Source organism: Argentina anserina, chromosome 7 (assembly GCF_933775445.1).
Source record: "Argentina anserina chromosome 7, drPotAnse1.1, whole genome shotgun sequence".
NCBI classification, from domain to species: domain Eukaryota; kingdom Viridiplantae; phylum Streptophyta; class Magnoliopsida; order Rosales; family Rosaceae; genus Argentina; species Argentina anserina.
Window position 1 is genome coordinate 7,875,630 of NC_065878.1, and position 24,455 is coordinate 7,900,084.

General features: G+C 37.9%; 6 protein-coding genes across 11 annotated transcripts in view; 3 read left to right on the forward strand and 3 right to left on the reverse strand.

The window, feature by feature from the left end:
* The window catches only part of LOC126802949 (uncharacterized), a 358,993-nt gene that overhangs the window by 79,110 nt on the left and 255,428 nt on the right, over positions 1–24,455 (forward strand). The window lies entirely within an intron of this gene.
* Positions 519–4,889, reverse strand: LOC126802937 (SEC12-like protein 1). The gene is made up of 10 exons (XM_050530660.1): positions 4,633–4,889; positions 4,448–4,548; positions 3,708–3,840; positions 3,541–3,626; positions 2,707–2,806; positions 2,545–2,617; positions 2,349–2,469; positions 1,752–1,871; positions 990–1,060; positions 519–873 (listed from the first exon to the last, which is right to left on the reverse strand). The coding sequence occupies exons 1-10, from the start codon at positions 4,810–4,812 to the stop codon at positions 677–679; spliced, it is 1,182 nt and encodes a 393-aa protein (XP_050386617.1). The 5' UTR covers positions 4,813–4,889; the 3' UTR covers positions 519–676.
* LOC126802930 (probable U3 small nucleolar RNA-associated protein 7) lies at positions 5,240–10,696 on the forward strand. The gene is made up of 9 exons (XM_050530652.1): positions 5,240–5,295; positions 5,570–5,646; positions 5,740–5,805; positions 5,894–5,983; positions 6,224–6,356; positions 7,440–7,558; positions 8,409–8,476; positions 9,017–9,065; positions 9,444–10,696. Exons 2-9 carry the CDS (start codon positions 5,590–5,592, stop codon positions 10,476–10,478), a joined length of 1,617 nt encoding a protein of 538 aa, XP_050386609.1. The 5' UTR covers positions 5,240–5,295; positions 5,570–5,589; the 3' UTR covers positions 10,479–10,696.
* On the reverse strand, positions 11,501–14,919 carry LOC126802942 (uncharacterized). 3 transcript variants are annotated; one of them, XM_050530666.1, is made up of 4 exons: positions 14,692–14,919; positions 14,028–14,459; positions 13,425–13,901; positions 11,501–11,843 (listed from the first exon to the last, which is right to left on the reverse strand). In XM_050530666.1, the coding sequence occupies exons 2-3, from the start codon at positions 14,446–14,448 to the stop codon at positions 13,447–13,449; spliced, it is 876 nt and encodes a 291-aa protein (XP_050386623.1). In that variant the 5' UTR covers positions 14,449–14,459; positions 14,692–14,919; the 3' UTR covers positions 11,501–11,843; positions 13,425–13,446. The 3 variants fall into 3 exon arrangements, 2 of the variants coding, with proteins under 2 accessions (XP_050386623.1, XP_050386622.1); XM_050530665.1 differs by lacking the exons at positions 11,501–11,843; positions 14,692–14,919 and adding an exon at positions 14,580–14,596 and having other exon boundaries at positions 12,106–13,901; XR_007673030.1 differs by lacking the exons at positions 13,425–13,901; positions 14,028–14,459; positions 14,692–14,919 and adding an exon at positions 11,927–12,112.
* LOC126802926 (rust resistance kinase Lr10-like) lies at positions 16,506–24,277 on the reverse strand. Of its 3 annotated transcripts, none has more exons than XM_050530645.1 (6): positions 24,134–24,277; positions 18,319–18,351; positions 18,165–18,197; positions 17,977–18,006; positions 17,821–17,850; positions 16,506–17,695 (listed from the first exon to the last, which is right to left on the reverse strand). In XM_050530645.1, exons 1-6 carry the CDS (start codon positions 24,231–24,233, stop codon positions 16,581–16,583), a joined length of 1,341 nt encoding a protein of 446 aa, XP_050386602.1. In that variant the 5' UTR covers positions 24,234–24,277; the 3' UTR covers positions 16,506–16,580. The 3 variants fall into 3 exon arrangements, with proteins under 3 accessions (XP_050386602.1, XP_050386601.1, XP_050386603.1); XM_050530644.1 differs by lacking the exon at positions 24,134–24,277 and adding an exon at positions 20,441–21,247; XM_050530646.1 differs by lacking the exon at positions 24,134–24,277 and adding an exon at positions 19,121–19,160.
* Positions 21,808–23,984, forward strand: LOC126802935 (rust resistance kinase Lr10-like). Of its 2 annotated transcripts, XM_050530658.1 has the most exons (4): positions 21,808–22,307; positions 22,392–22,477; positions 22,631–22,657; positions 22,741–23,984. In XM_050530658.1, the coding sequence occupies exons 1-4, from the start codon at positions 22,099–22,101 to the stop codon at positions 23,853–23,855; spliced, it is 1,437 nt and encodes a 478-aa protein (XP_050386615.1). In that variant the 5' UTR covers positions 21,808–22,098; the 3' UTR covers positions 23,856–23,984. The 2 variants fall into 2 exon arrangements, with proteins under 2 accessions (XP_050386615.1, XP_050386614.1); XM_050530657.1 differs by having other exon boundaries at positions 21,808–22,477.

Sequence of the window (24,455 nt, forward strand, 5' to 3'; positions counted from 1 at the left end):
ATGGGGTAGCAAATTGGCAAAATTAATACTTTAGATAGCAAATTGGCAAAATTAATACTTTGGATAGCAAATTGGCTATAATTATGAAGACCTAAAATAGCAAATTGGCAGAAATAAAAGATAGGGTAGCAAATTGATACTAGGGTGAATCCTATGGTAGCAAATTGGCTATTATGCCAAGTACTTATGAGAAGGTCGACAATTGAAATGTGGAAGGCAATAAACATTTCCACAATTTCCAGTTTTCCTTTTTGTAACACATTTTTTATTAAAAAGAACTTCCTAATTGTGGCTGAAGTATAAGCACTCAGTAAAACTGTATATTCCATAACCAATCAAGGTTCCACTGTTCCAGTTCTGAGTATTTGACTGAAAATAGTTTGCCAATTTTACTATCAGGTTTGTGTATAGCTTCACCAGTTTCAACTACTATCCATATGTAGCAACCCTTCAAATTTTGTGTTGATGCCTCTCATAAATTCATAGGGTGAGCAAAAGTAACTTGTAGAAGGCAAATGTAATCAAGAATTCCTCACAATTGAACGAAGAAGTTCACAAATAACACACTCTGAATACTACAAATAACAAACAGTGTCCCACAAGAGGTTAGTTTGTGTTCAGTTGCTGATGTTACATTGCAATTGCATGGTCGGTAGACACAGTAGGATAAAAATTCTCACATGTCTACAGGACCCCAAATGTTTCTATCATCTGAAGGTTGCGAATCTTTCAGAAATGCCCCGAACTCAGGTCTTGCTGGTTGATTTTTACCAAGAGGGAAGTTCCAAAAATTGTCAGACTTCTTAAAGAAGATGTAAAATGCGACGGCAGAAGCCAAAAACAGCCCTAAAAGCACCAAATAGATCTGCCACTCTGCAAATTTCAAACAAGAGCAAACAAGTTAGCCATACAGTTGGGGTGTGTATATATTATGTATAATAACAAACAAAAAAAAAACAAAGAAATAAACAAGAGGATGAGAGAACAACCTTTCCAATCTGCAGGAACATTTAACTTGGTGACCACCGCTCCCCATTCACTAGAGGTGGTTAGCACAACCCTGGAAACAAATCAACACTTGTGTAGGAAAAAAACCAAGAGGGGAAGTAGTTGCATACATATGCAGACTACGAAGTTCTTTATCATAGTTAACATTGATAATCTACAATTATATAACGACTCATATAGTGAACTTTTTTCAGCACAAAAGATACAAGAGCTGATAAAAATTAATCTTCACGTTTCACATAATTGTATCATTGAATGTAACAATTAGAAACACCATCTTAAATGCAAACATAAAGCAACTTAGAATCGCATTGCAGAAGAGGAAAGGAGAGATCTAGCATGTTCTAAACCTGGGAAGACATTAGATAAATTTCTGTTCATTGGAGAAAGCTAGAAGCAGGAAAAAGTGCTACTGATCCAAAGGACATTCAGAAGAATGAAGGCCTAGAAATTAGACTTAAAATGGAATGACTTTTATTGCACTTACTTTCCAGGACACAAGTAAATTTGGTATTAAAACAAAGAAAATGTCTAATAACACAACTAAAACATTCTTATAACACATCATAAATTCATGAATTATTATCGAGGAAAAATAAATCCACCTATCAGTTGAAAACTAAACTTGGTTCCAGTTGTAGTTAACATTAAGGATTATGTTGATCTGTATTCCGTAATTCAAAAGGCTAAGATTCTGTTTGTGACTGATAGAACTATATGAATCAGAAATTGTAAAGCCAAACCTTTCAGTGGGACAGAAGTCTAAAGTGGCAATGTAAGTTCCCAGGTGTAGCCTCTTACTCCAGTGGCAAACCTCCATTTTCTTCACTTCAACCACACATATATCTCCATCTTTGCTTCCCCTAAAATTTTAAAGGAAGAAAATTAGCATAGGAGCCAGAACAAATGGAGGTTACTAAAAGTTAACAGAAGTGGACATCACAAAATAGCCAAACTGACGATCATAAATTTGTTGCAATACAATCTCCAAAACTGGAGAATCACTGGTTTATGATTCCTCATCAACAGTATCTATTAAGTGCCTTTACTCATTGTTTAACAAAACAAAACAGACTGTTCATGGAGTTCTGTGAGCTTAAATATAACAGCACAGCAAACAGTTGGAAAACAAGATCACTTTTGTATATAATTTTGCTCAACCATATAAACATCCCTATGTGCAAGCACACACTTCTGTTCGTGTTTAAATGCACATACAGTGTGAACTAGTCTTCCACCTAATTTCCACCAATGCCTAATTTTCAAATTGAAGCTACAGCTGACGAATATGTATGTAGCCTAGTGTAAATAATCAGATCAAATCTAAATTTAGTACTTACAAAGCCAGATATTTTCCATCCTTGCTGACAGACATAACCGCTGCAGACTTCTTGAGTAGCCTTTTATGTCCAATTTTTTTCCATGTACTTATATCCCAAACTGAAGTTAAAGCTTTATCACCTGTTTAATTAAAAAATAATTAATACAGTCTGAGAAACAATGGTATAATCATTTACATGAGAACCTAGCGCATACCTTTCTGAACCGTGCAAAATAGAAAGGGTTTTGTCCCATCCTTAGAAAAGCGACAGAGTTCAATCTTTTCATCCTCCATTAATCAAAGACATAGTATGATGTTAAAATACAAGAAACTAAACCAAAATATATTTTTCCAAAAGTTGTACAGATACAACTTACTGAGTTGCGAGTCAAAGTAGCCACAGGAACACCATCTTCTGTCTTCCATATTCTTGCTGAGCCATCAGTAGATGTCGAAGCTAAGAACTCTGAGTCTAAGCTAGAGATATACAAAGCAATTCAATAGGTTTAACATCCGGACTAAAGAGAAGGGTAAATCTACAATCAGAGAAGAAGCAAATAGAAAATTATACATGAAAAATTCAAAACCATTAACTGTTACTTTCATCATATCATCAAGAATAAAATGCTTCAAAGTAAACTTTACAGATCTTTTGATCAAAGGAGAATTACTGCATTCAAAGATAATAGAAGGATTATGTCCACTATCACATTAACTAAAATAAATAACCTTTACAAGAACCAAATAATTATGCCAACCAAGCCAAACTTAAACATCTGAATGTAGCTAGTTTATGCATTGATATATTGAAAATAACAATACAGGGTATAAAAGAGGCCTAGGGATAACCTAGACTAGCAAACTGCATCAGTAAATCTAGATTATAGACATGGGTAAGTAACTATGTACACAAAGTTATTTTATACACTTCAAACACAAATAAGTGTTTCTTAGGGCTTAACAATATTCAACTACGTTTAGTGAAGAGTGATCTCAAACAGCTTCTAGACATTTTTTGATACAAAGAAAACTTCATGATATTTTTTTTATGAGTGGAAGATACAGCAAAGAGAAAACATCCAGTAATCTGGCTAAAACATAAGTCCAAATGATCTGACAATACTTCTTTGAAAGTATTATTCTCCTGCAATTAATGGTACATGCACTCTATCGTTATACAGTATACACAAAGAAACAAGTTGGGTGCTCACCTGAAATCCATATCGCGGACAGATTTGTGTGCCTCATCTAAAATTATGGACAGACTTGGCCACGCAAAAATTCTCATATGCCCATCCTATCATTGATTAATATATGTGAATACATGTTTCAGAAAATGTATTTATAAGGCAACACAGCAGCAAAGATTGTTGCTTACCGCACCGCCGGTGGCCAACTTAGACCCATCAACACTAAAAGCTAGACACTTCTGTGGACCAATTCCGCGCAGGGGAACTGATTCTCTTGCCAATAGCTTTACATTTGAATCTTGTGCGTATAACTCAAACAGTCTGCAAACAAAATTCATTCATGACATTTTAATGGAAATATCAACCACTAAGAACACATGGCAAAATAGCAGCGGTGGTGGTGATGGGACTCTAGCAGTTGACCATCTCAAACAAAAATGTAAATACACAGTCGTGCAATGCAGAAGGGAAAAAAAAGAAGAAGGTAAAACTCAAGTTAATGAAGAGCAAACCATGGCAAGCTGATAAAACCATACAACAAACTATGCTCACAACATTTCGCCTCTATCTTTGACTTATGTGCAAACCCCAAAACAAATCATAACATATCTCGATATAAAAGCAAAGATCATAATACAAAGAGAACAAAAGAAAAACATCATCTTTGTTCTGGTCAGAGATGCTAGACCCCAAATTGATATTTCCTACTAAAATGTCCTGTTTTAACAAACAGATATCGACCCTTGAAACCAACAACTGATAACTTCATTTTCTGGCTAAATTTTAACTCTCGAGATAAAAAGAGCACACTTGTATGACCACAAGACTAAAAAGCAGAACACATTTCGCAACTAACAAAACAGAAGACACCCAAACACATGACCCACAACAATAACAGCAAAAAAAACCCTTAAATTTCGGAACTCACTTGCAGCCACCGTTGGAGGTTGAGCAAACGACGTCGTCTCCGCTCGGGTGCACCGCAATCGCAACAGGCTCACCGTTTACCGCTTCAAACACATAACTCGCCTTAACCCAAATCAAAAATTTTAAAAAAAGTCATACCCCAGAAAAAAGTCAAACCAAAACCAGAAGAATTAGAAGGTGACAAACCAGAGGAGAGGAGGAGAGAGAGCTGGTGATGGGGTCGAAGGAGAAGACGGTGAGAACTGAACAAGGAGATGAACTCGAGTGTTTGGTCCCCAACACCACCCAATTCACATTCTCGGGCCGCCGGATCCACGACCCGCACGTCACTGTGCCCCGCTGATGCTCCGACCCGCCGCCGTCCATTCCGAATTTCACGCCGAGAAAATTATCAAAAACAGAGAGAAAATCCGACGATGGCTTTTATGGGTTTCGAGAGGTTTGGAGACTCAGACTTATATAACAACAGCTTTGGTGACGAAACGACCGCGAAAGCCGACAGGCATCTTGATCCTCATGGTGGGTCCCGCCGGGGCGTGGTTGTTAATGAGACGACGTCGTCTATGTCAACTCTTCGGATATGGATATTCGGTAACGGATATTCCTTTTGTTTTCTTTTTTCTTTTTTCTTTTTTGGGCTTTGACCCGACAGCCTGTTTAGTTTTTTTCATTGTTTGGGTTTTGACCCGATTTGAAGCCCCGGTTGCCCCGTAAGCCCACCTTTTGGCCTTTTGGTTTTTGTTGCTAAAACCTTGATTTGTGTCCTATAGTAAAACCCTACCGTTCTGGAAACTCAAAGCGCTCTGTTCTTCAAGAACACAAGTTGTGCCGCTGTTTCACTTTATAGAGGTAACTGTTATTACTCACTTATGTCTTAGTTGGTTGCCGGCACCAGTCTCAGTTTGTTTTGTTTTGGTTTGGTTTTTCTGTTTTCATGGTTCTGTTGAACTGGGTGCCCGGACCCAGTTCCGTTGTTAACTCTCACTTAGTCTTATTATGTTTTCAAGTAAATTTGAATTGGGTGTGAAATGAAACGGAGAAGAATTTGGGGGTTTGAATCAAAGTGTTTGTAAGATGCCCATTTTGTTTGTTTGAGTTTAAGAAAAGTCGTTGAATATTGCAGTTGGAATTGGAGTAAGGAAGATGGGTGTGAAGGGTGTGAATCAAGGCCATGGCGCCATTGTGCCTCCGACGGAGCAGGTGAGTGTTTGTGTCTTTGTAATGGAGATGGAACAGTTATTTTCTTGAGGATGTTTGCAAATATATATAAGGGTTTTTAATATTGGTTTGCAGGAGCTCATTGATGAGATGGATGTAAAGAAGAACAAGTATCTCAGAGGTGGAGAAGCCAATTTCGAGGTATGGAAAAGAACCTCCTAATGGCGCTTATGAGAGTTAACTAGTTTTGTTTTTTGAAATTCGTTGCATCTTGATTTCGTGTCTGCAGGCATTGAAAGATAAAAAGTTGAAGGGTCAACTAGCATTTAGAGAAGAATTACATCTCAAAACCGCACAAGCTGCTGCCAAGGCTGAGAAGGTGAGTTTCAAGTAATATGGTGTGTCAATCAGTCTTGAACTTATGAACATTAAAAGGAGATGTCTTAGAATTACTCATTCTTGACAGTATGTTGGATTTTGTAACAATATTGTATACGTTTATGGCTTCAATCTTTTGATTAGTATACACATCTCCAGTTTACTGTGTTTAGGTGAAAATCATTGAATCATCCACGTGATAACATAGATTTCATGGTTTTTCATTTGTGATATATTTTAGTACCTTCGACCAAGTGAAGATGGTTATTTGGAGCCTGAAGGCTTAGAGAAGACATGGAGGACCAAACAGCAGGATATAACCCCTGCAGTAGATATCCTAAGCACAAGGAATCAATACGATATTGTTGTACCAGGTTGAAATCTCAACTTTTGTTAATAACTTGTTTACTTTTTAATAAATGTACAGCCCAAGTTTTCAAGTACAATGCTAACTAGGGTGCTGCGAACTTAGTGACTACTGACCAATGCTACACTCAAAATCCTTAACAGTGGCTAATTTGCTTAACCCTGAACTGTAATGATTTTGCTTCATTAATTAAGCTTTAAAGCTAATCTTAAACATATTATGCTATTAGCTACTAGCTAGTAGCCAATGGCCTAAAATCTAAGCATAGAAACTTTTATCAATCAGCAATTCAAAATGCTAACTAGTTTTTAAGGGCTCCTTGTTGTATGTAAATGTGACCAAGAGACTGAAATGTTTTAATAAAGATTACTTAGACAGGACATCCTCGCTAGATATCTTTTTGTAGTCCTTCCTTTTTTGTCATCCTATCACCATCATCCTCATGGTTTACTGCATGGGTGCAGGTTAACACCATTTTTTTCTGTAAAAGACAATTGATAATGACTAGTATACAAAGCCTTTTCCACTTGATTAATCTAAGAAGACCAGCAATAGTATGGTTTTTATGCATCAGGTAACTTTATAGAGATAGTACGTTCTCTATTCTTTTTACTGTGTCACGATTGTCATGGTGGTCATCACTTCATGTTACACCAATGTATATCATCGTCTTTGCTCAATTTGGTTTGTAAGACTCCTAGTCCATCCAAACTTTTAATTTATTGTTATCATGACACTTCAGTTTCAATTTAATCACAGTGAAATGTAGGAGAACAAGTTGTTACTGTGCTTAAGGTCTTAGGGAATTGTTCTGGTTAAAGAACTGATTTTAAAGAAAAGGATGAAGAGAATCACACCAAGACTCACAAATTAATTGAGGGATATTGTTGAAAAAAAAAAGGGGGCAATCTCATTCCACTAACTTCCAGCAGTACCTATTGGCCCTTACATAGAGCTATAGATGACCTAACAGTAGATCACCCTTGTTAATAACTTCTAGGATATTATGAAAGCTAAAACATGAAGAAAGCTCTAGTATGTATCAAACCTGTATTTTAAATATTTATCATCGATCTAAATTCATCTGCAGATCTCGGTCCGTACAGGCTGGATTTCACGCCAAGTGGTCGATACATGATGGTTGGTGGACGCAAGGGCCATTTAGCTATTGTAGACATGAAACAAATGAGCTTGATCAAAGAATTTCAGGTATCGTAGGATACTGAAAAGTGATACTGCATTGCTCTTATGTGTGCTTTTGCAACCACGTTCACTTGTTTTATATCTTATATGCAAAGTTCAAATATACTAATGATGCCAGGTTTAAAAACAGAACAAATAAATCATAAATGTTTGTTGAAACATGGACCCATATATTTTATATTGTCTATTAGTTTTCTGGGAGAGGAAAGTGGCAAGGCATGCATGTAGATTTTGTGTAAAAATAGTTTTCCACCTTTTGTTATGAAAACCTTTTGCTTATAAACCCTAAGACTTTTGGTTTTGCAAATCACAAGGTCAATATTGTTTAAAAACAGAACAAATAAATCATAAATGTTTGTTGAAACCTATGTAGCACCGACACTTCTAAGGTCGGAGTGTCGGTGTCGGTGCTACATAGGTTGAAACATGGACCCATATATTTTATATTGTCTATTAGTTTTCTGGGAGAGGAAAGTGGCAAGGCATGCATGTAGATTTTGTGTAAACATAGTTTTCCACCTTTTGTTATGAAAACCTTTTGCTTATAAACTGCCAAGACTTTTGGTTTTGCAAATCACAAGGTCAATATTGTTTAGAGTTACATTCTTAGTTCATTGTGATTGTAATTTTACACTGTCCGCATTTGATAGTGGCCTTGCTTTTAGATGGGTGAACATGATAGTAAATTTGTAATCAACCGCTGTGAAGTGTTTTGCAAATGTGCAGTTGAGTCATTAGTAGGAGACCTGTTTTTTTTTTTTCAATGATGTACAGGAAATTTGTATGGAGATTCTTTGTACTTTGACATCTGTGTGGCATATGGACTGATTAGCACATTGCTGGTTTTGTTTCTCAGGTTAGGGAGACGGTTCGTGATGTGGTATTCTTGCATAATGAGACAATGTTTGCTGCAGCCCAGAAAAAGTATAAAACTGTGCTGTAATTAATAATTGTCTTTAGTTTGATATGATCATAAGTTTTTACTTGGTTACCTTTCAAATCAACATGGTTGAGTGACGGTTCGTGATGTGGTATTCTTGCATAATGAGACAATGTTTGCTGCAGCCCAGAAAAAGTATAAAACTGTGCTGTAATTAATAATTGTCTTTAGTTTGATATGATCATAAGTTTTTACTTGGTTACCTTTCAAATCAACATGGTTGAGTGCTTAGTCTGTTGCACAAAACTCTTTTCTCATCATCATTATGCTCGAAAAAAAAGTTATGGATCCTAAAATTTTTGTTTCAAGCAGTATAAATTACACTTATGTTGGTTGACAGTCTGCTTTTTCATCAGCTGCAGACCTCTTTTACTTATTTTCTTTGTTTATGCATGATGATAGATTATGTGGCTAGAACATATTTTGTCCTTTGCTTCAGTTTATCTTCTTTTTTAAAGTTTGTCCGCTTGTATTTTATGGTGTTACCTTGCTTCATAATGATGTTCACTTATGCCTTACTGCAGGTATCCATATATCTATAATCGGAATGGCACTGAACTTCACTGCTTAAAGGTTGGCATACTGAACCTACTTGATTGTTTGTTAGATAACTGTTTCATCCATGACTTATAATACTGCAATCATTCTAAAGGCTTTGTACAATCATTAGTGGCATGTTACTGCATATGATGGGTAACAATGTCTTCTGTACCTGTTTGTGTTTGATAATCATTCATTATTATGTTTGTTTTTTTGTGTAAAATAAACATTCTACAGCTTTTGTTGCTGAAAGAAGATTTCGATATTCAGAATTACTGTTTTTTTATAATTCCATTTCCATTTTGAGTATCGTGACAAAGCAAGAGTTTGTTTGCCGTAAATTTTAGTAAATTGTTTTGAGGTGCGTCAATATGGAGTTTGCAACTAAAGATTATATCTCTTATTATGTAGGAACATGGTGCAGCTCTAAGGCTTTGTTATCTTGGACAACACCAACTATTGGCATCAATAAATGATTATGGTCAGCTTCATTATCAGGACGTCACAGATGGTCGGATGGTAGGTAGTTACAGGACAGGGTTTGGCCGTACTGATGTGATGCAGGTGAACCGCCACAATGGTCTTCTTTCTTTGGGTCATTCAGGAGGTAAAGTCACCATGTGGAGTCCTACAAGCTCATCTGCTGTTATTGAGATGCTGTGCCACAAAGGGCCCATCTCGGCCATAGCATTTCACCCTACTAATCGTGATCTCATGGCTACATCTGGGAAAGAGAAAAAAGTCAAGCTCTGGGACATGAGGAATCTGAAGGGGCCACTCCAAACGCTACCAGGTCAGGCAGAGACCTTGGATTTCAGTCAAAAGGGTCTGCTCGCTCGTGGAACTGGATCTTTTCTACAGGTCCTGAGAGATTCTTCTGGGAGTCAGAAGTACGAGAGATATATGACGCATCCATTAGTTAAAGGATATCAAATAGAAAAGGCGTTGTTTCGACCGTATGAAGATGTTTTATGCATAGGGCACTCCATGGGGTGGTCTAGTATTCTGATTCCTGGTTCTGGGGAGCCTCATTTTGATACGTGGCTGGCGAATCCATTTGAAACACGCAAACAGAGAAAAGAGGTGGAAGTGCAAAGGCTACTTAATAAGCTCCCACCTGAGACAATTATGTTTGATCCCACAAAGATTGGCACAGTGATACCTCCTAGGAGAGAGAAGCCAACAAAGGAGGAGAAAGAGGCTGAGCTGGAAGCTGCCGTTGAAGCTGCCAAGGACATTGTCCCTAAGAAGAAAACAAAGGGAAGGAGTAAGCCAAGTAAGATGAAGAAGAAGAAGCAGGAGGTAATTGCCAGTGCCAAGAGGCCTTTTGTGGAACAACATATGAAAGAGGACGAACAAGTGGCTAGAAAGAAGCAAAAAGCAATGGAGCAAGTGGAACTACCAACATCTTTGCAGCGGTTTGCTCGCAAGAAACCAGCTACATGATTATGTGAACGGATACTGTTAATGAATTTTAATCATCGCATTCTCACAATTGTAATGCATTCTAATGTCATTCATTTGTGATGTGGCCTTATCTTAGTGAGTTAACAATTTTGTCAAATGTATGGGATAAATGTCCCAAACAACAGGATAACCACAGAACGCTTCATGTTTTACCACAGCTATGTGATTTTATACAACATCAGACCGCTTGTCCTATTTCCTTCAGTTCAAAACATATTCGCATACGCAACATCACCATTATCAGCCACGCCTATTACTCTGCATTCTGCTGAATACTTGGACAGTTTTCATCCATTCACAAGTACCAGGGTGTTGCTCTTTTTTTTTCCCCAGACTTACTCCTCACTCGAGAAAACAGCCGACCTGCAGCAGACTATGTTGACCTTACAATCTGGGTACAGTTCCTGGGTGGTGGATGGGAACGTGCTTCCAGTCAACAGTAACGCATTTTCGGAGTCTGATCCTTCATATGATTTTTATGTAGGCAAGGCCTCAGAACTTTTCTTTGCCGAGCGATCACCTTCTGCTCGAATGATTTGGGATGATGATAACACGTCTAAATTCACAATGGTGGTGAACTCTCTTCTAGTTAAACGAGAGAGCACAAGTTTCGTTTATTTAATGGCACAGATTTTGGAACAGGAAAAAGGTTTGAGGGGTTAAACATTTGGATGAAACAAACTTTGGTCTTGGTATTGATAACAGTAAGGTCAATCAATCCTTTGGTGACGGAAAGCAGGTGGCATTCTGGTCTAAAGATATGAGTTCAGATTTAGTTCAACGTCTTCAAGAACTGGGTGTTTGGATTGTAGTCATCGACTATTCATGTAAACCTGTTATCTGCCACCAGTCATAATATCTGGTGCAAGCTATACACGTATTGAATTATAGTCTTTGTATTCTCCATGCTATCTGTAGTTTCAGCTCTTACTGTGTTGAAGGCAATTATCTCGAGTCACTTTTCAAGTTCGCAGGAAGGTTGTAATTTTCATTACTTCTGGTTTTTATGGTCAATATCACAATATGTTGATAAGAAGAGCAAGGACCAAAGGTCATGATGAAGGGTCTTATCTAACAGATGGTAACATTGTTAGAAACTTAGAACCACTGAGAAACTTAAAGCTAATTTCCAGCTCAACGCAGATATATCCATATTCACGAAAGAACAAACAACTTGGAAAGGTACATAATAAGATTCACCGGAGTAAGGATATACCTGTCTGATATCAGACCATTACTGTTATAATCTGCCATAACTGGATGATAGAACGCGCAGGGCCTTCTCCTGTTTTATGCTGCAGTCCATCAAGTATGTTGCTTAGTTCCTTCCCATCATAGCTTAAACTTCAAACAAAGGTCTAGAGTTATACAAGCAAGTACCATGAAAAGAATAAACATTAAACAACAGATCAACATCAGAGTTATACTTATCACAACATCAGAAGCACTTCGGAAACTTCTTTTCCTCCCAAGATCATTTATTCATTTCCTTTTTCCCTTTGAACAAAGGAATCCAGAGACGGAACATGTGTCATTTGACCCAAGGAACTCAACAGAACCCACCAGCATGACATTCTTATATTTAAGAACTAGAAAAAAAAAAAAAAAAAAAAAAAAAACCTCCGGTCCTGACTGTTATCGCCCCCCTACTCCACCCCAGAAGGATAAGTTATCCTTCTTCTGAAAAAGCAAAGCATTAAAAAACTAACCAATTGATATTAAAGCTATTCATTGTTTTCGAAAAACAGAAAATGAGCTCACAATTTCATTCTTTAAAACATTTATGCAGACAGGCACAAACGAGGTAAAAACTTCAGAATTCAACAGTTCATAATCTTAAATTAACATACTCATTATGTAAAGCCCAGAACACGCAAAACAGCAACCAAATATAACATATTTGCAGACAAAAACCAAGCTCAACACTATTTCTGTTATCACATATTACTCAGCTTTTATTGAAGATATAACAGCAAAATGGAATTGTTGAATACAAAGGCAGATACTCTATAAAAACAACGTCACAATAGATAAAATGTACTTTAGTTTCTGTAGTAACAAACCTCTTGCTAATACATATATCTCACCTTTTTCTTCTTTTTTTTGACACACCATAATACAAGGCTCAAGTCAAAGTTACCTACTTTTGAGATGATAAGACTACTGGAATACCATACACCAAAGTTCTTTTTCAATTATCATTTTTCTTTATTTCAATTTTCCAGGAAAGTTAATTTTTAAAGCTATATATATATAGATATGTGTGTGCGTGTGTGTGTGTGTGTGTTCTTTTTCTTGGTTAAAAAACACACACCCATACATATGAAAAGGCTATCATATTGTCCGCTTGAATATACAAATTCTGTTAAAATGAAAAGATGGAGCCAAATGGAATGAATTGTAACCAGCAACAAAGAATACTTGATAACTGTATTATTTCTATTATATTGATTTATCAATCTATCTACCAAAAGTTTAGATTTCAATCTGCCCTCAATACTGCTCCAAAGGTATCAAGAGTTTAGATTTCAATCCTCAAACACACAAAGATATGATGTATATCCAAGCCTACATATGAGTCACATCATGTAACAAATATAAAAACAAGCTAAAGCGCTTAACTGGGTAAACAGACTTGCATAGTTATAGTTCTTCAATATTTCCATTTCCTTATCAGAAAAAAAAAATGAACAAAGTCAGGGACTTCAAATATTATTCCAACTGTTGTTAGTGACTGATATATAAACATAACTACAAAGTTCAAAAGAGAAGCTGAAACTTAAATAACCCAGTCCTAACTTTCCCTACAATGGCAAATTGGTATCATTCTTTCTTCCTAACCTTCTGAAACAACTTTTTTCTAACATCTACTCCACCCAATGAATCAGAAGAAATAAATTAGGGGAGGTGAGCAGCAACAGATACCTAGACACATTGTCATAGTTGGTCAATCTTCATCATAATCTTCGTCATCCTCATCTATCCTCCTTGTCAAATTGGCAAGCTGAACAGGATCAATGGCCATCTTTTCCATTCCCGTCAAAGGCCAACCTAGGAATTCCACATGCTTCATATCAAGAGTAAACTGTGATGACAGGTTAGCAGGATCAGGAGCAGGAATAGCGGCTGATGTAGTAGCTGAATCATTCTTTTCATTCAAGTCCACATTCAGATCAAAATTTAGAGCTGCTGTTTCTGCACTATTGCTGCCTGAAACGTTTTCCTTTGACCCTTTAGGCTCTGTAGCGTCATCCCGCTGTTCAAGGGGTTCATCAAGCTTGTCCTCCCGCTTAACAATGTCCAAATCATCTTCACAGTTCTCATTGGGCGCATTTATCTCCCTCCCTAATGTCCGACTACCACGTGGGCGACCTCTAGGCCTTCCCCTACCCCGTCCTCTTCCTCTTCCACTTCCAGTGGTATTACCACCATCATGCACCATCACAGTCGCCTTGGCCTCATCATCGGTATCGGTATCTTCATTATCAGCAACCACTTTCCTCCCCCTTCCTCTCCCCCTACCCCTACCTCTTCCACTTCCACTTCCACCACCATTACCAGCATCGCTCACCATCCTACTCCTCTTGGCCTCATCATCACTCTCGGTATCCTCATCGTCCGCACTCACTCTCCTCCTCTTCGCAACCGTACCTTCCTCCCCAACCGCATCCGACCCCCCTAGGTCAGGAACCTTACTGACAATATCCTTCAAGAAATCAAACACGCTACATGTCTTCACACACTGCTTCAAGTGCAGCGAATTCATCGTCTTGGCTCCCCTCTTCAGAGTAATATCGTAAGTCCGGTCACACAAATCCTGCAGAAAGAGCTCCAATGCTTTCGAAACCAGGAGCGGCACGGCCAGAGCAATCTTCCCAACATCCTCATCGGTCTGCATAATCTTCTTGATTCGTGCGGCGGGGAAACGAGTATCAAGCTTCTTCCTCATACTGTCAAACTCTGATAATCAAATCGAAAACTCAGCAAAACAATCCCTAAAAACAGCTATGCCAAATTAAGCCTACAGTCAAATCAAATATTAACTAAACAAACCAAAGCTGGTGTAAATTCAAGCCCTACTAATATCGTAATAGATGAAGAGGTTCAGAGATAAAGAATCAATTAAGCGATAAACCCTAGAAGACGCTAGAATTGGTAGTCTGGAAAGGGGTGAATAAGGAGAGAGGAATACCTGGGAGAGTCCGGGAGCGGCGGAGAGAGGCGATCGAGATTTGCAGAAGCAGAGGAGTGGTGAAGAAGACGAAGAAGAGACATGTAAGCAGGAAAAAGGGAGGAGGACTAGAGAAGAAGAAGAGTATAAATATGAGTGCGGTCAGAGAAGGATTCTAATTTTTAATTCAACTTTCCAGAATGAAGAGAAGAAGTGGATGTCATGTCCCTGCTAGGGTTCCGGCTCGGATTCTTGACGCGTTTTAATTAATACCCAACTTTTCGATCATATGCACCCAATAAATCGATTTCCCAATTGTCTCAATCTTCTCGCACTTCCTTGTGTTCTACCTTTAAAATCACTTGACAATTTTTACGATAAACCAAGAAGCCTTAGGTAACTAACATTTACAATTTCGGAGAGCAAAGCTTTCGATTCCCTATCAACCTAGGAAGGGCCAAAATGACCATCACAAAATTGGCTTTTTCAGAATAATATGAGTAAAACTAATACACTCATGGAGATCTAATTAATGTCTTCCACCATGCTCTTTAGTTTGGAAGGCGGTTGAATCTTGCCATTGACTGCCTCAATAACCAACTTTGATGATGGTTGGAGGTGACATAGTTAATGAGGAAATACTATTAAACATACAATAAAGTGGTTGAGCATGAGTTTGATAATCAGTTAGTAACCATGTGAATGTGACTGATTGAACATAAGTCTTTGATAATTATTCGATAAATACTTGTGTGTGACCAACAATTTTAGAGCTCGGGAAAGATTGTGAGTCAAGAATCTTTTCCCTTGCAACCGTAGCTCCGCTCCTATTGGGTTGCATACAAGGATGTCCTTGTCACCTCCTCTAGGATACACCCACCACCCCCCCCCCCCCCTCTAGCGTCCTCAGCTGGCGACTGCCCACCTCAATCTTAAGGGATGGTGGATTGTCCTCTACATAGCAACAGTAGTGGATCATCGATAGTAGAACAGAAATAGGGATACAATAGTGATGCAATGGATAGAGCATGGAGTAGGCAGTCGAAAAGCAGTGGACTCGGCTGGAAAGAGACCAAAGCGATTCTGTCTTTGGGTCTCACATAGGTGGGTTTGGACTCGGGCTCTTGAGCTTGGATCTTGAATTAGTCCTTGTGAGTTTGTTGAACCTTGGCACACTGGAAAAGTTTTTCTTTTGCAACTAGCCCTAATGTTGAGGGCATTGGTGCAACGTAGACATTAGGTTTTCTTGCTTGAACAACGGTTTGAAGTTTGGTTACTTGATTTCTGGTTTATTTGATTTGTACACTAATTGAGGTCTTTAGGTAGGTAATAATCCATATCAAGAAGTTAGTTGCCAAGTTTTTAGTTCTATTGTTGTGAGTTCATGTAAGTTGTAAAGCGACGGCATTTGTTTTGGTACTTGTTAGTCTTTGGTTAACCCACATAAAGAGATCGACAAATGTTGTAACATGTCTTCTAGCCATTGATTAGCAATAAAAAGAGCTAACTGAAAAACAAATATTTGTTGTGCAGCTATCGCTAACTAGTTTTTGTGCTTTATTGACTAAACAATGCACACTAGTTGTTGGACGCAATGCTTAATGCGTTTGTGTTTGAACCTCCACTATTTGGAGTTCAATTGCTAGTTGGAGTTCATTTCCTCAAAGCGTACTACCATGAAATTGCAGAACATTCTGATCCTAATGAGTATTACATCCACACGATCATCATATATATAAGATTTGTGAAGCACAAAAACAATAAGGCACGAATAAACTGTAGGAAGATAAAGAATTCCCATAATGTTTAACAATTAACATGTAAGTACACCGTATACTACGTACCTAGCTGATAACTCTACATGTAAGAAGAATTAAATCATTTGTATTAATTGTAATGGAGGGGGATCATTACCTAGCTGATAATGTCCAAGTTAGCTCAGTGTTTGAACATGTTGGATCAATATTATTCCGGACATCGGCAAGGAATATCTCTTCTGACCGTGTAAAAGGATTGGGGGGCATTTGTAAGTGTCCAACATCTTCTTCCAGCATCTCTCTGGCTTCTCTCATTGATGGACGATCACTTGGGTTCATCTGTATACACCATAAAGCTGTTACAATCATCCTTTTTATTATTTCCTTCTCCTCATCAGTGGCATCACCCATCTCCAAGTCCCTTCCCATTGCATATTGATCATACACCCATGAAGGGAAGTATGTTTGGCTTTCATGCCCCGCCAATTCTCTGAAATTTTTCCGTTTACTTGCCATTTCCATCAACAACATTCCAAAACTATACACATCAGCTTTATATGAGATACCTCCGATGTTTTTGTAGAACAACTCCGGAGCTATATATCCCATTGTCCCTCTTGCTGCTGTTAGAGTCACAGTACTGTCTTCAGTTGAATATAACTTTGCTAGACCGAAGTCTGAAATTTTTGGAATGAAATTCTCGTCAAGAAGAATGTTGTGAGGCTTGATATCAAAATGCAAAATTTGCACTTCACAACCTTGATGTAAATATTCAATCCCTTGAGCCACTCCCAGAGAGATCTCATACATTTTCTTGACACTTACCATGAGAGCATATGCATTGGAATATATGTATTTTTCAAGTGACCCATTAGGCATGAAATCATAGACTAGAGCACGTTTTGAACCCTCAACACAATAACCAACTAGTTGCACCACATTGACATGGTGAATCCTTCCAATTGTAGCCACTTCGCTCACAAAATCTTCTCCATTTGATTTAGAGTTTGCCATCATTTTAATGGCTCCAAAATGGCCACTACGTAATACTCCTTTAAATACAGAGCCATAGCCTCCTTCGCCCAGCTTGGTCTTGAAATTGTTGGACATCTTCTTAATTTCTGAGAAAGAATACCTTATTGGCACAAAGCTGCTACCGTTCTGCAGATAATCTTCAATGGTTCTGTACATTGACAAATGTCTTGTCCGCCATTTCTTGATCAAAAATACAATCACAAATGGAGCCCCCAATGTAAATTTCACCAGTACTGTGAAGAACATCCAGTAACAAATCATGAGTAAAAAAATTGGAACAATGGTTGATTATGCATATAGTTTAGATTTGAAAAAGTAACCCTTATATTAGTTGAAAATGTAAGGGTATTATTCTTACTGATAGTAACCAATATTGCCAATCGAACATCTGCAAGATTTATAGAAGTGAAAGAAATCAAAGGCTTGGTTATACAAGTAACAAAGTGCATGCATAAAGTTCACAGAGTTGATCAAAACCTTGTTTACTTAAACATGCAACACAAGCAGGCCTTACCGCTAGAGTTGGAGGGTAGCCACTTATAACCTGCAAGAATGCAAAGAAATACAATAAAAACAAGATAAACAAAAGTTGACTAGAGAAACAGTTAAGGATCCTATACTTGATCCGCTAGTAATTCACATGTACATCAAGAGAAAATCAATCTTAATTCATTAAGAAAGGATTGGTGAGAATCTGCTTACCAACATGGATAGTATATCCAGGGGCAACGAAACCTACAGAAAAAAAAAAGACAGGGAGAGAAATAAAATCATCAGTACTTCACTAACTTTGAAGCAAGGTTTTGATAGAATTGCTAACAAAAAAGTATCGTTTGTGGAGAGAGAGCATCCTTACCGCTTATTAGCTCCCATACTAATTGAAAGAAACCTACATTGACAAAGAAAAATGTCTACTGTCACACCAGTCTTGTACTTATCATGCCATAATTAAAGGGCAAAAAACAAATGCAGGTATACATGAAATTGTTGTGTTTTTGGCTCGTTGATGCATGTTGGAGTTAGGATTCAGTAATCAAATCCAGGTTTAGAAATGAAATAAGTTAGCACAGCTTTTCTATATGTTTTAGGAGAGTATATCTTCCAATATTCTATTAGGATTTGTGTTAGGTTTAGTAATCCTAGTCCATATTGTATCAAGCAGCCCCTATTGATATAAATAGGGCTGCAGGGAGGTTTTTAGACACAGAGACAGAAATCCTAAAGGGAGAGCTAAGGGTGATAGAGAGATAAGAGCTAGACAGGGAGGGGTTAAGGTCTACAATAAGTACTTGTACCTAAATTCTTCAGTACTAGTAAATCTCTCAAGAGAGATCACAGTGGAGGTAGGCTTCAGCTGAACCACTATAACTTTGGTGTGTTTCTGTTTACTCTTCTTTGCTTATATCGCAAATAACTATTAAGATCTAAAGACGCTTATAACAACAGAAATTGGACTTCAAACTAGCATTCGAAAATTCATTATCCAAAAGGAAAATTAGAACACATCAATTTATTATGAGATTTTATGAATTTTTTAGCACAAGAGTTCTTCATGACAGAAGTGTGAAAAACTGCAAAGGGACATTATTCTGTTAAAACTGCATACTGGGATTTAGGTGTCTACTCTCTACAGAAGAATCTTTGGGAAGAAAAGGTACCAGGTAAGGTTCTGAACTGTGTTTGGAGAGCTTGCCAAGATCTCTAACCAACAAGAATAAATATCTAAAGGGAACCAGGGAGAGCTGAAATGTCTTTCCACTTTCATCCGTATGATAATGATGCTCTTGTGTGGTGTGCATGCCCTGCGGCAAAATAACTTATATCAGGTACCCCTTATCATCTTAATGTTGTCATCTAGCTCTCTAAAAATTTTTTTGGAGGATGCATGCTTGAGAAGGCAAAAAATCTGAGGTCTGATGTATTTCCAAAGATATGGTATTGTGGGGGCTATGGTAAAACAGAAATGAAGCTTTCTTTGGTCCAATAAACCCCAAGCAGCACAAAATTAACATAAGCTGTAGTGCCATGGCCTGGTACTTTGAGTATCAGCAAGCCAATTATCCCCCACCCAAACAGGTCGCTGTACAATGTGTCAATGCAGACAAGGATGGACACCTCCTGCACCTTGTCAAAATCAAGTTAAATGTTGATGGAGCGTTTTTACCAGAGCACATAGAAAATGGAGTTGGAGCAGTATTTAGAGACTATAATGGCACTTCCATAGCTGTGTTTTCTCACCACATAAATTATTTCACTTCTGCCAAGAAGTTTTAATTAATTGCTACAAAGTCAGGTCTGCAACTTCTGCATTCATGGCATGTTCTAAATAATAACTTTAGTTGGAAAAAGATTGGCTAGCTGCAGTTTGGATATTCAAAAGCAAGACTTTCAAAGCTTGGAACATGGTAAAACTGTATATGACATTCAGGTTTGGAGGCAAAGAATAGACAATGTTTGCATCAGTCATACTTATCGCTGCATATGCAGTTGCGCATAGCTTAGCTAGTGGGGGCTATGAGGCTACAGGCTGTTTTGAATAGCAGCACAATTCCCTGAATGATTAGAAATATTCTAAGTCATGATTGTAACCATATTGATTTTACATCAATGCAATGATCTCCTTCACTAAAAAATAAGAAAAAATAAAAACTAGTACATATGGGATCACATAGAGACAGTCTACAACTTTGCACTGCCAAATAAATGTGATGCATGGACTGACCAAAAGAACTTATTTAGTACTTTATGAATCATATATGCGTATGGGTTCCCTTGGTACTATGGCAGACTAGCTCTCTTCAGTGGTAGATAATTCCAGAGTGGCAGAGAAGCTAGTCCACCGTTATCAAAACTCATACAATACTGCGCGCAATATTGCAGGCTGCTCTGTGTGTGTGTGAGAGAGAGAGATAAATCAAACAATCCATACATTAATGTGTTTAGCCTAAAAGCATGCATGTATCTAAGAATTCACACACCTTTGATATTGCGTGGAAAACACTTGGCATTGGTACTCCATTGCTCACAAGCCTCCGAAATCGTATAGTCTAGCTCAAAGCCATTCAGAAGTGCACTGTGTATGTATTTATAAGAGGTGTTGTACAGAATAGAGGAGTTAGCCAAAGCATAAGCCAGCCACTCTGCACTGCAACCCTGGTCCAAATCCCCTACCTCCATATGGCCGACTTTGACATAACCATATGCTGGTTGGGATGCCAAAGAAGAAGCATCACCAGCCTTAACGTTTATGCATGGAGCAGTGTCCACATACATAGAAGAATTCACCGGATTGTTACACTTCAAGAAGACTATGCTCGTTGAAGATTGCCCGTACGAATACATAGATCGTCCGGAAAGATCAGGTGAACGGTTGTAGGGCATGGAGGAGCAATTGATATTCTGAAATAGGCCAGGATCTACAACTCGGATTGTTTGATTCTCGTAGTTGATTGCCTGTACATAAAATCTTCCAAAACCAGATTGGTCTAGTATTGTAATGTTGTTCTCGCATAGAAGAGTATACAGTGATGTGCAGTCCTTTGGATCATGTTTCAGTCGGAAAGGGTAGCTTATGTTATGGATGTTGCCGCATGAAGAAGTACACTTAGAACTATCATCCTTTGTGTTAGCTTTACATGTTTCAAAGCATAAGCTAATCACAACAAAGGCCGCGAACCAGGAGATTCCCCTTATTCCCATGGGGAGGGAGAGAGAGAGAGAGAGAGAGAGAGAGAGAGAGAGAGCAAACAGTAGTCTTCGATCAGGAATAGGTTCCTTTTCATACCCTCCATATTGTTCTCCTCTAAGAACTGAAAAACAAAAACAAATATATATATATATATATATATTTGAGAAAAAGAATATGACAAAGAAAAATTAGATATGCAGATTGAAATTTTGACCATTCCATAGCCAAGTCAAATCAAATAATGCATACTTAATTGGGGCAGTTTGGCTAGCCTGCTTTGTTGGACTTTGTTCTTCCTTTAGTATTTTGTTTATTAGAGATGAAAGACTAGTAGCCGATTAGTAGCCATACAACAATGTTGACCAAGCTTTCTTCTAACTCCTTCCAAAGTCCTATTAATCAAGTGCACAGATTGTTACTCAAAAAAGTACACAGATTGTAAATATTTTACTCTGTTAGAGAAAGATCATGATATTAGTCAATGAAACACTACGAAAGACTAAGCCTCCTTCCAACTCTGTTTGAACTAGTCAGATAAACAATTTGGCAAGAATTTTAGATATTATCGTGCTTAGCTCTGCTTACAAAACATTCATAGGCATTGTTACTTCAGAAATGGAGAAAATGCGCCAAACTGTCTATTTCTTCTACTTCTTCTACTTCTTCTTGCTTACTTGCGCCAAACTGCTGGGAGCAGCTGGAAATTCTTGCAGAGAATCAAAGTGTGAGGACAATCATGGCCTAGCCATTTACTACCCATTCAGTCGAGGACAACATTGTGGCGGTGATCCTGTGCTGAAATGTACCCAGCCTCATGAAATAGTACTTGCAGAGAAGTCGGTAGTGCTAGTAAAATTCTTTGTGAAACACATAGATTATAAGCATCAGAAAATCCAGCTCAATCAACCAGATGAATGCTTGGTGCTAAAGCCTTCCGACATCTCATACATGCCAGCTTCTCCCTTCTATTTCCCCTTCTCTTCCTCACAGGAGAGCATGAATATTAGCCTATATGACTGTCCTACTATTCCTCTTGAAAGAGAGTATCTGAAGCAAGTTCCATGCCTAAGTGGCACTGCGGCCTCCCTAATATACGCTGTTCGTTCAGAGGAGAACTTACCCACATACATGGTATCACTAAGGTCTTGTACAAAGATGTATGATGTTTTATCACTTCCATATGGAATTTGGTGGGGAGATGAAAGATACTTTATGCTAAATTGGTCTAAACCAAATTGTAGTGAATGTGAGGCAGAGGGTAAGAGGTGTAGATTGCAGAGGAATGGAACCAACACTAGAATTGAATGTGTTCACTTGAGGAAACCAAGTAAGCATATACATAGTTTTATTCATAATTGTGATATGGCTACATCTTACAGTTCGCTGCATTACTAAATTGAAATTACAGTGAATGGCAATTCGCTTTCTACTTCACTACAGATCGATTCTTTCACATACTAAGCAGTTTCATTATTTACAGGTGCAACAACAAAATTAGTTGCTACAGGTGAATTTTCTTATTGGTTTGTTCTTTTATTTTTTATGTATGAGAAACTAGAGATATATATTTACTTGATAGCTCATGTGCAGGTGCTACTGTGGGTACAGTTCTTTTATTACTACTGCTCATCCCAGTTTATCGGGCTTATAATTCCGATAGAAAGGAAAAGGAACATCAGAGAAAAATTGAAATATTTTTGGAAGATTACAAAGCACACAAGCCAAGTAGATACTCATATGCAGATATAAAGAGAATTACAAATCAATTCAAGGACAAGGTGGGAGAAGGAGCCTATGGAACTGTGTTTAAAGGAAATCTTTCTTCTGAACTCTTTGTTGCTGTGAAAGTCCTGAAAGTTTCTGATGGGAATGGGGAAGATTTTATCAATGAAGTGAGGACACTAGGTCATATCCACCATGTCAATGTGGTTCGCTTGGTTGGATTTTGCGCTGATGGGTTTATACGAGCTCTAGTTTATGAATTCTTCCCAAATGGTTCACTGCAGGACTTCATTTCATCAGCAGATAATAAGAATGGATTCCTGGGTTGGGATAAGTTGCAAGAGGTTGCACTAGGCATAGCCAAAGGAATTGAATATCTACATCATGGATGTGATCATCAAATCCTTCATTTCGATATCAAACCCCATAATGTTCTGCTAGACCACAGCTTCACTCCAAAAATTTCTGATTTTGGTTTGGCCAAGTTGTGTTCAAAGGATCAAAGTATAGTGTCAATGACTACAGCTAGGGGAACTATGGGCTACATTGCACCTGAAGTTTTCTCTAGGAACTTCGGGAACGTGTCTCACAAGTCGGATGTATATAGTTTTGGAATGATGTTGCTTGAGATGGTAGGAGGGAGGAAGAATATTGGTGCAACCATGGATAGCATGAATGCAGTATATTATCCAAAGTGGATCTATAACCTCTTGGAAGAGGGAGAAGACCTCAGAATCCATATTGGAGAAGAAGGGAATTCAAAAATCCCAGAGAAACTTTCAATTATTGGCTTGTCATGCATCCAGTGGTACCCTGTGGATCGTCCTTCTATGAAAATAGTGGTTCAGATGCTAGAGGGAAGAGAAACACTAACAATGCCGCCTAATCCTTTTGCAACAACAAGACATAGTAGAGCAAATGTTGGAAGCATTCCTAATAGACCCATGTACCTTGAATTAGAAACAATTACTGAACTAGAATAGTATCTGTATAGATAGAATCAACTGTTTAAGAATGATATCATTTTACTATCTTATTCATAAATCGATAGATGCATTTTGTCTTGTAGAGCATCCAAGGTGCATGCTCAGCAAGAGTACCACATAGCTGTATATTTACTTCAGTCTCCTCTACTCATACTTCTAATCTGTCGATTATAAGTGAAGTAAATATTTCTCCTAATACCAGAACTAGCTGTAGCAAAATCACCATATATAAATAGAATGCAATGAAAAGCCCTATGTAAAAGGGAAACTCTTACTCTGAATAATTGGCCTGCTATAGACATGAGCTATGTATGAGACACCTCCCATGCTTTGTAGACCAAATCTGGAGTAATACATCCTTTTGCACCCATTCATGAGTCAATGTTTTTGTCTAGTGGACACAGTTTTTCAAGGCCAAAGTCAGAAAATATATATGGAAATATAATTTCAATATCTCATCAAGAAGATTCATGGTAGCTACTTCCTTCACTCATGAAATCTTGCCCATTTGGTTTGGACTTGCTCAACGGTTTAACAGCTACATAACGACCCCTCTTAAAATTGACGGTCTGAATATTAATCTATTATAAAAGAAGA

Bases quoted from the DNA above. Each gene is read 5' to 3' on its own strand.
- LOC126802937 (XM_050530660.1), bottom strand. From the start codon at position 4,812: ATGGACGGCGGCGGGTCGGAGCATCAGCGGGGCACAGTGACGTGCGGG. The intron at 3,627-3,707 runs GTAAGCAACAAT...AATCAATGATAG, and splicing joins AGTTGGCCACCGGCGGTGCG to GATGGGCATATGAGAATTTT. The intron at 2,618-2,706 runs GTAAGTTGTATC...TGATTAATGGAG, and splicing joins CTACTTTGACTCGCAACTCA to GATGAAAAGATTGAACTCTG.
- LOC126802935 (XM_050530657.1), top strand. From the start codon at position 22,099: ATGCCAGCTTCTCCCTTCTATTTCCCCTTCTCTTCCTCACAGGAGAGC. The intron at 22,478-22,630 runs GTAAGCATATAC...CATTATTTACAG, and splicing joins TGTTCACTTGAGGAAACCAA to GTGCAACAACAAAATTAGTT. The intron at 22,658-22,740 runs GTGAATTTTCTT...GCTCATGTGCAG, and splicing joins AACAAAATTAGTTGCTACAG to GTGCTACTGTGGGTACAGTT.
- LOC126802930 (XM_050530652.1), top strand. From the start codon at position 5,590: ATGGGTGTGAAGGGTGTGAATCAAGGCCATGGCGCCATTGTGCCTCCG. The intron at 5,806-5,893 runs GTATGGAAAAGA...TCGTGTCTGCAG, and splicing joins GTGGAGAAGCCAATTTCGAG to GCATTGAAAGATAAAAAGTT. The intron at 8,477-9,016 runs GTATAAAACTGT...GCCTTACTGCAG, and splicing joins TTTGCTGCAGCCCAGAAAAA to GTATCCATATATCTATAATC.
- LOC126802942 (XM_050530666.1), bottom strand. From the start codon at position 14,448: ATGAGGAAGAAGCTTGATACTCGTTTCCCCGCCGCACGAATCAAGAAG. The intron at 13,902-14,027 runs GTAGGGGTAGGG...GAAGTGGAAGAG, and splicing joins TGGAAGTGGAAGTGGAAGAG to GAAGAGGACGGGGTAGGGGA.
- LOC126802926 (XM_050530644.1), bottom strand. From the start codon at position 21,161: ATGGGAATAAGGGGAATCTCCTGGTTCGCGGCCTTTGTTGTGATTAGC. The intron at 18,007-18,164 runs GTAAGCAGATTC...GCATTCTTGCAG, and splicing joins TGGATATACTATCCATGTTG to GTTATAAGTGGCTACCCTCC. The intron at 17,696-17,820 runs GTAAGAATAATA...TGTTCTTCACAG, and splicing joins GGCAATATTGGTTACTATCA to TACTGGTGAAATTTACATTG.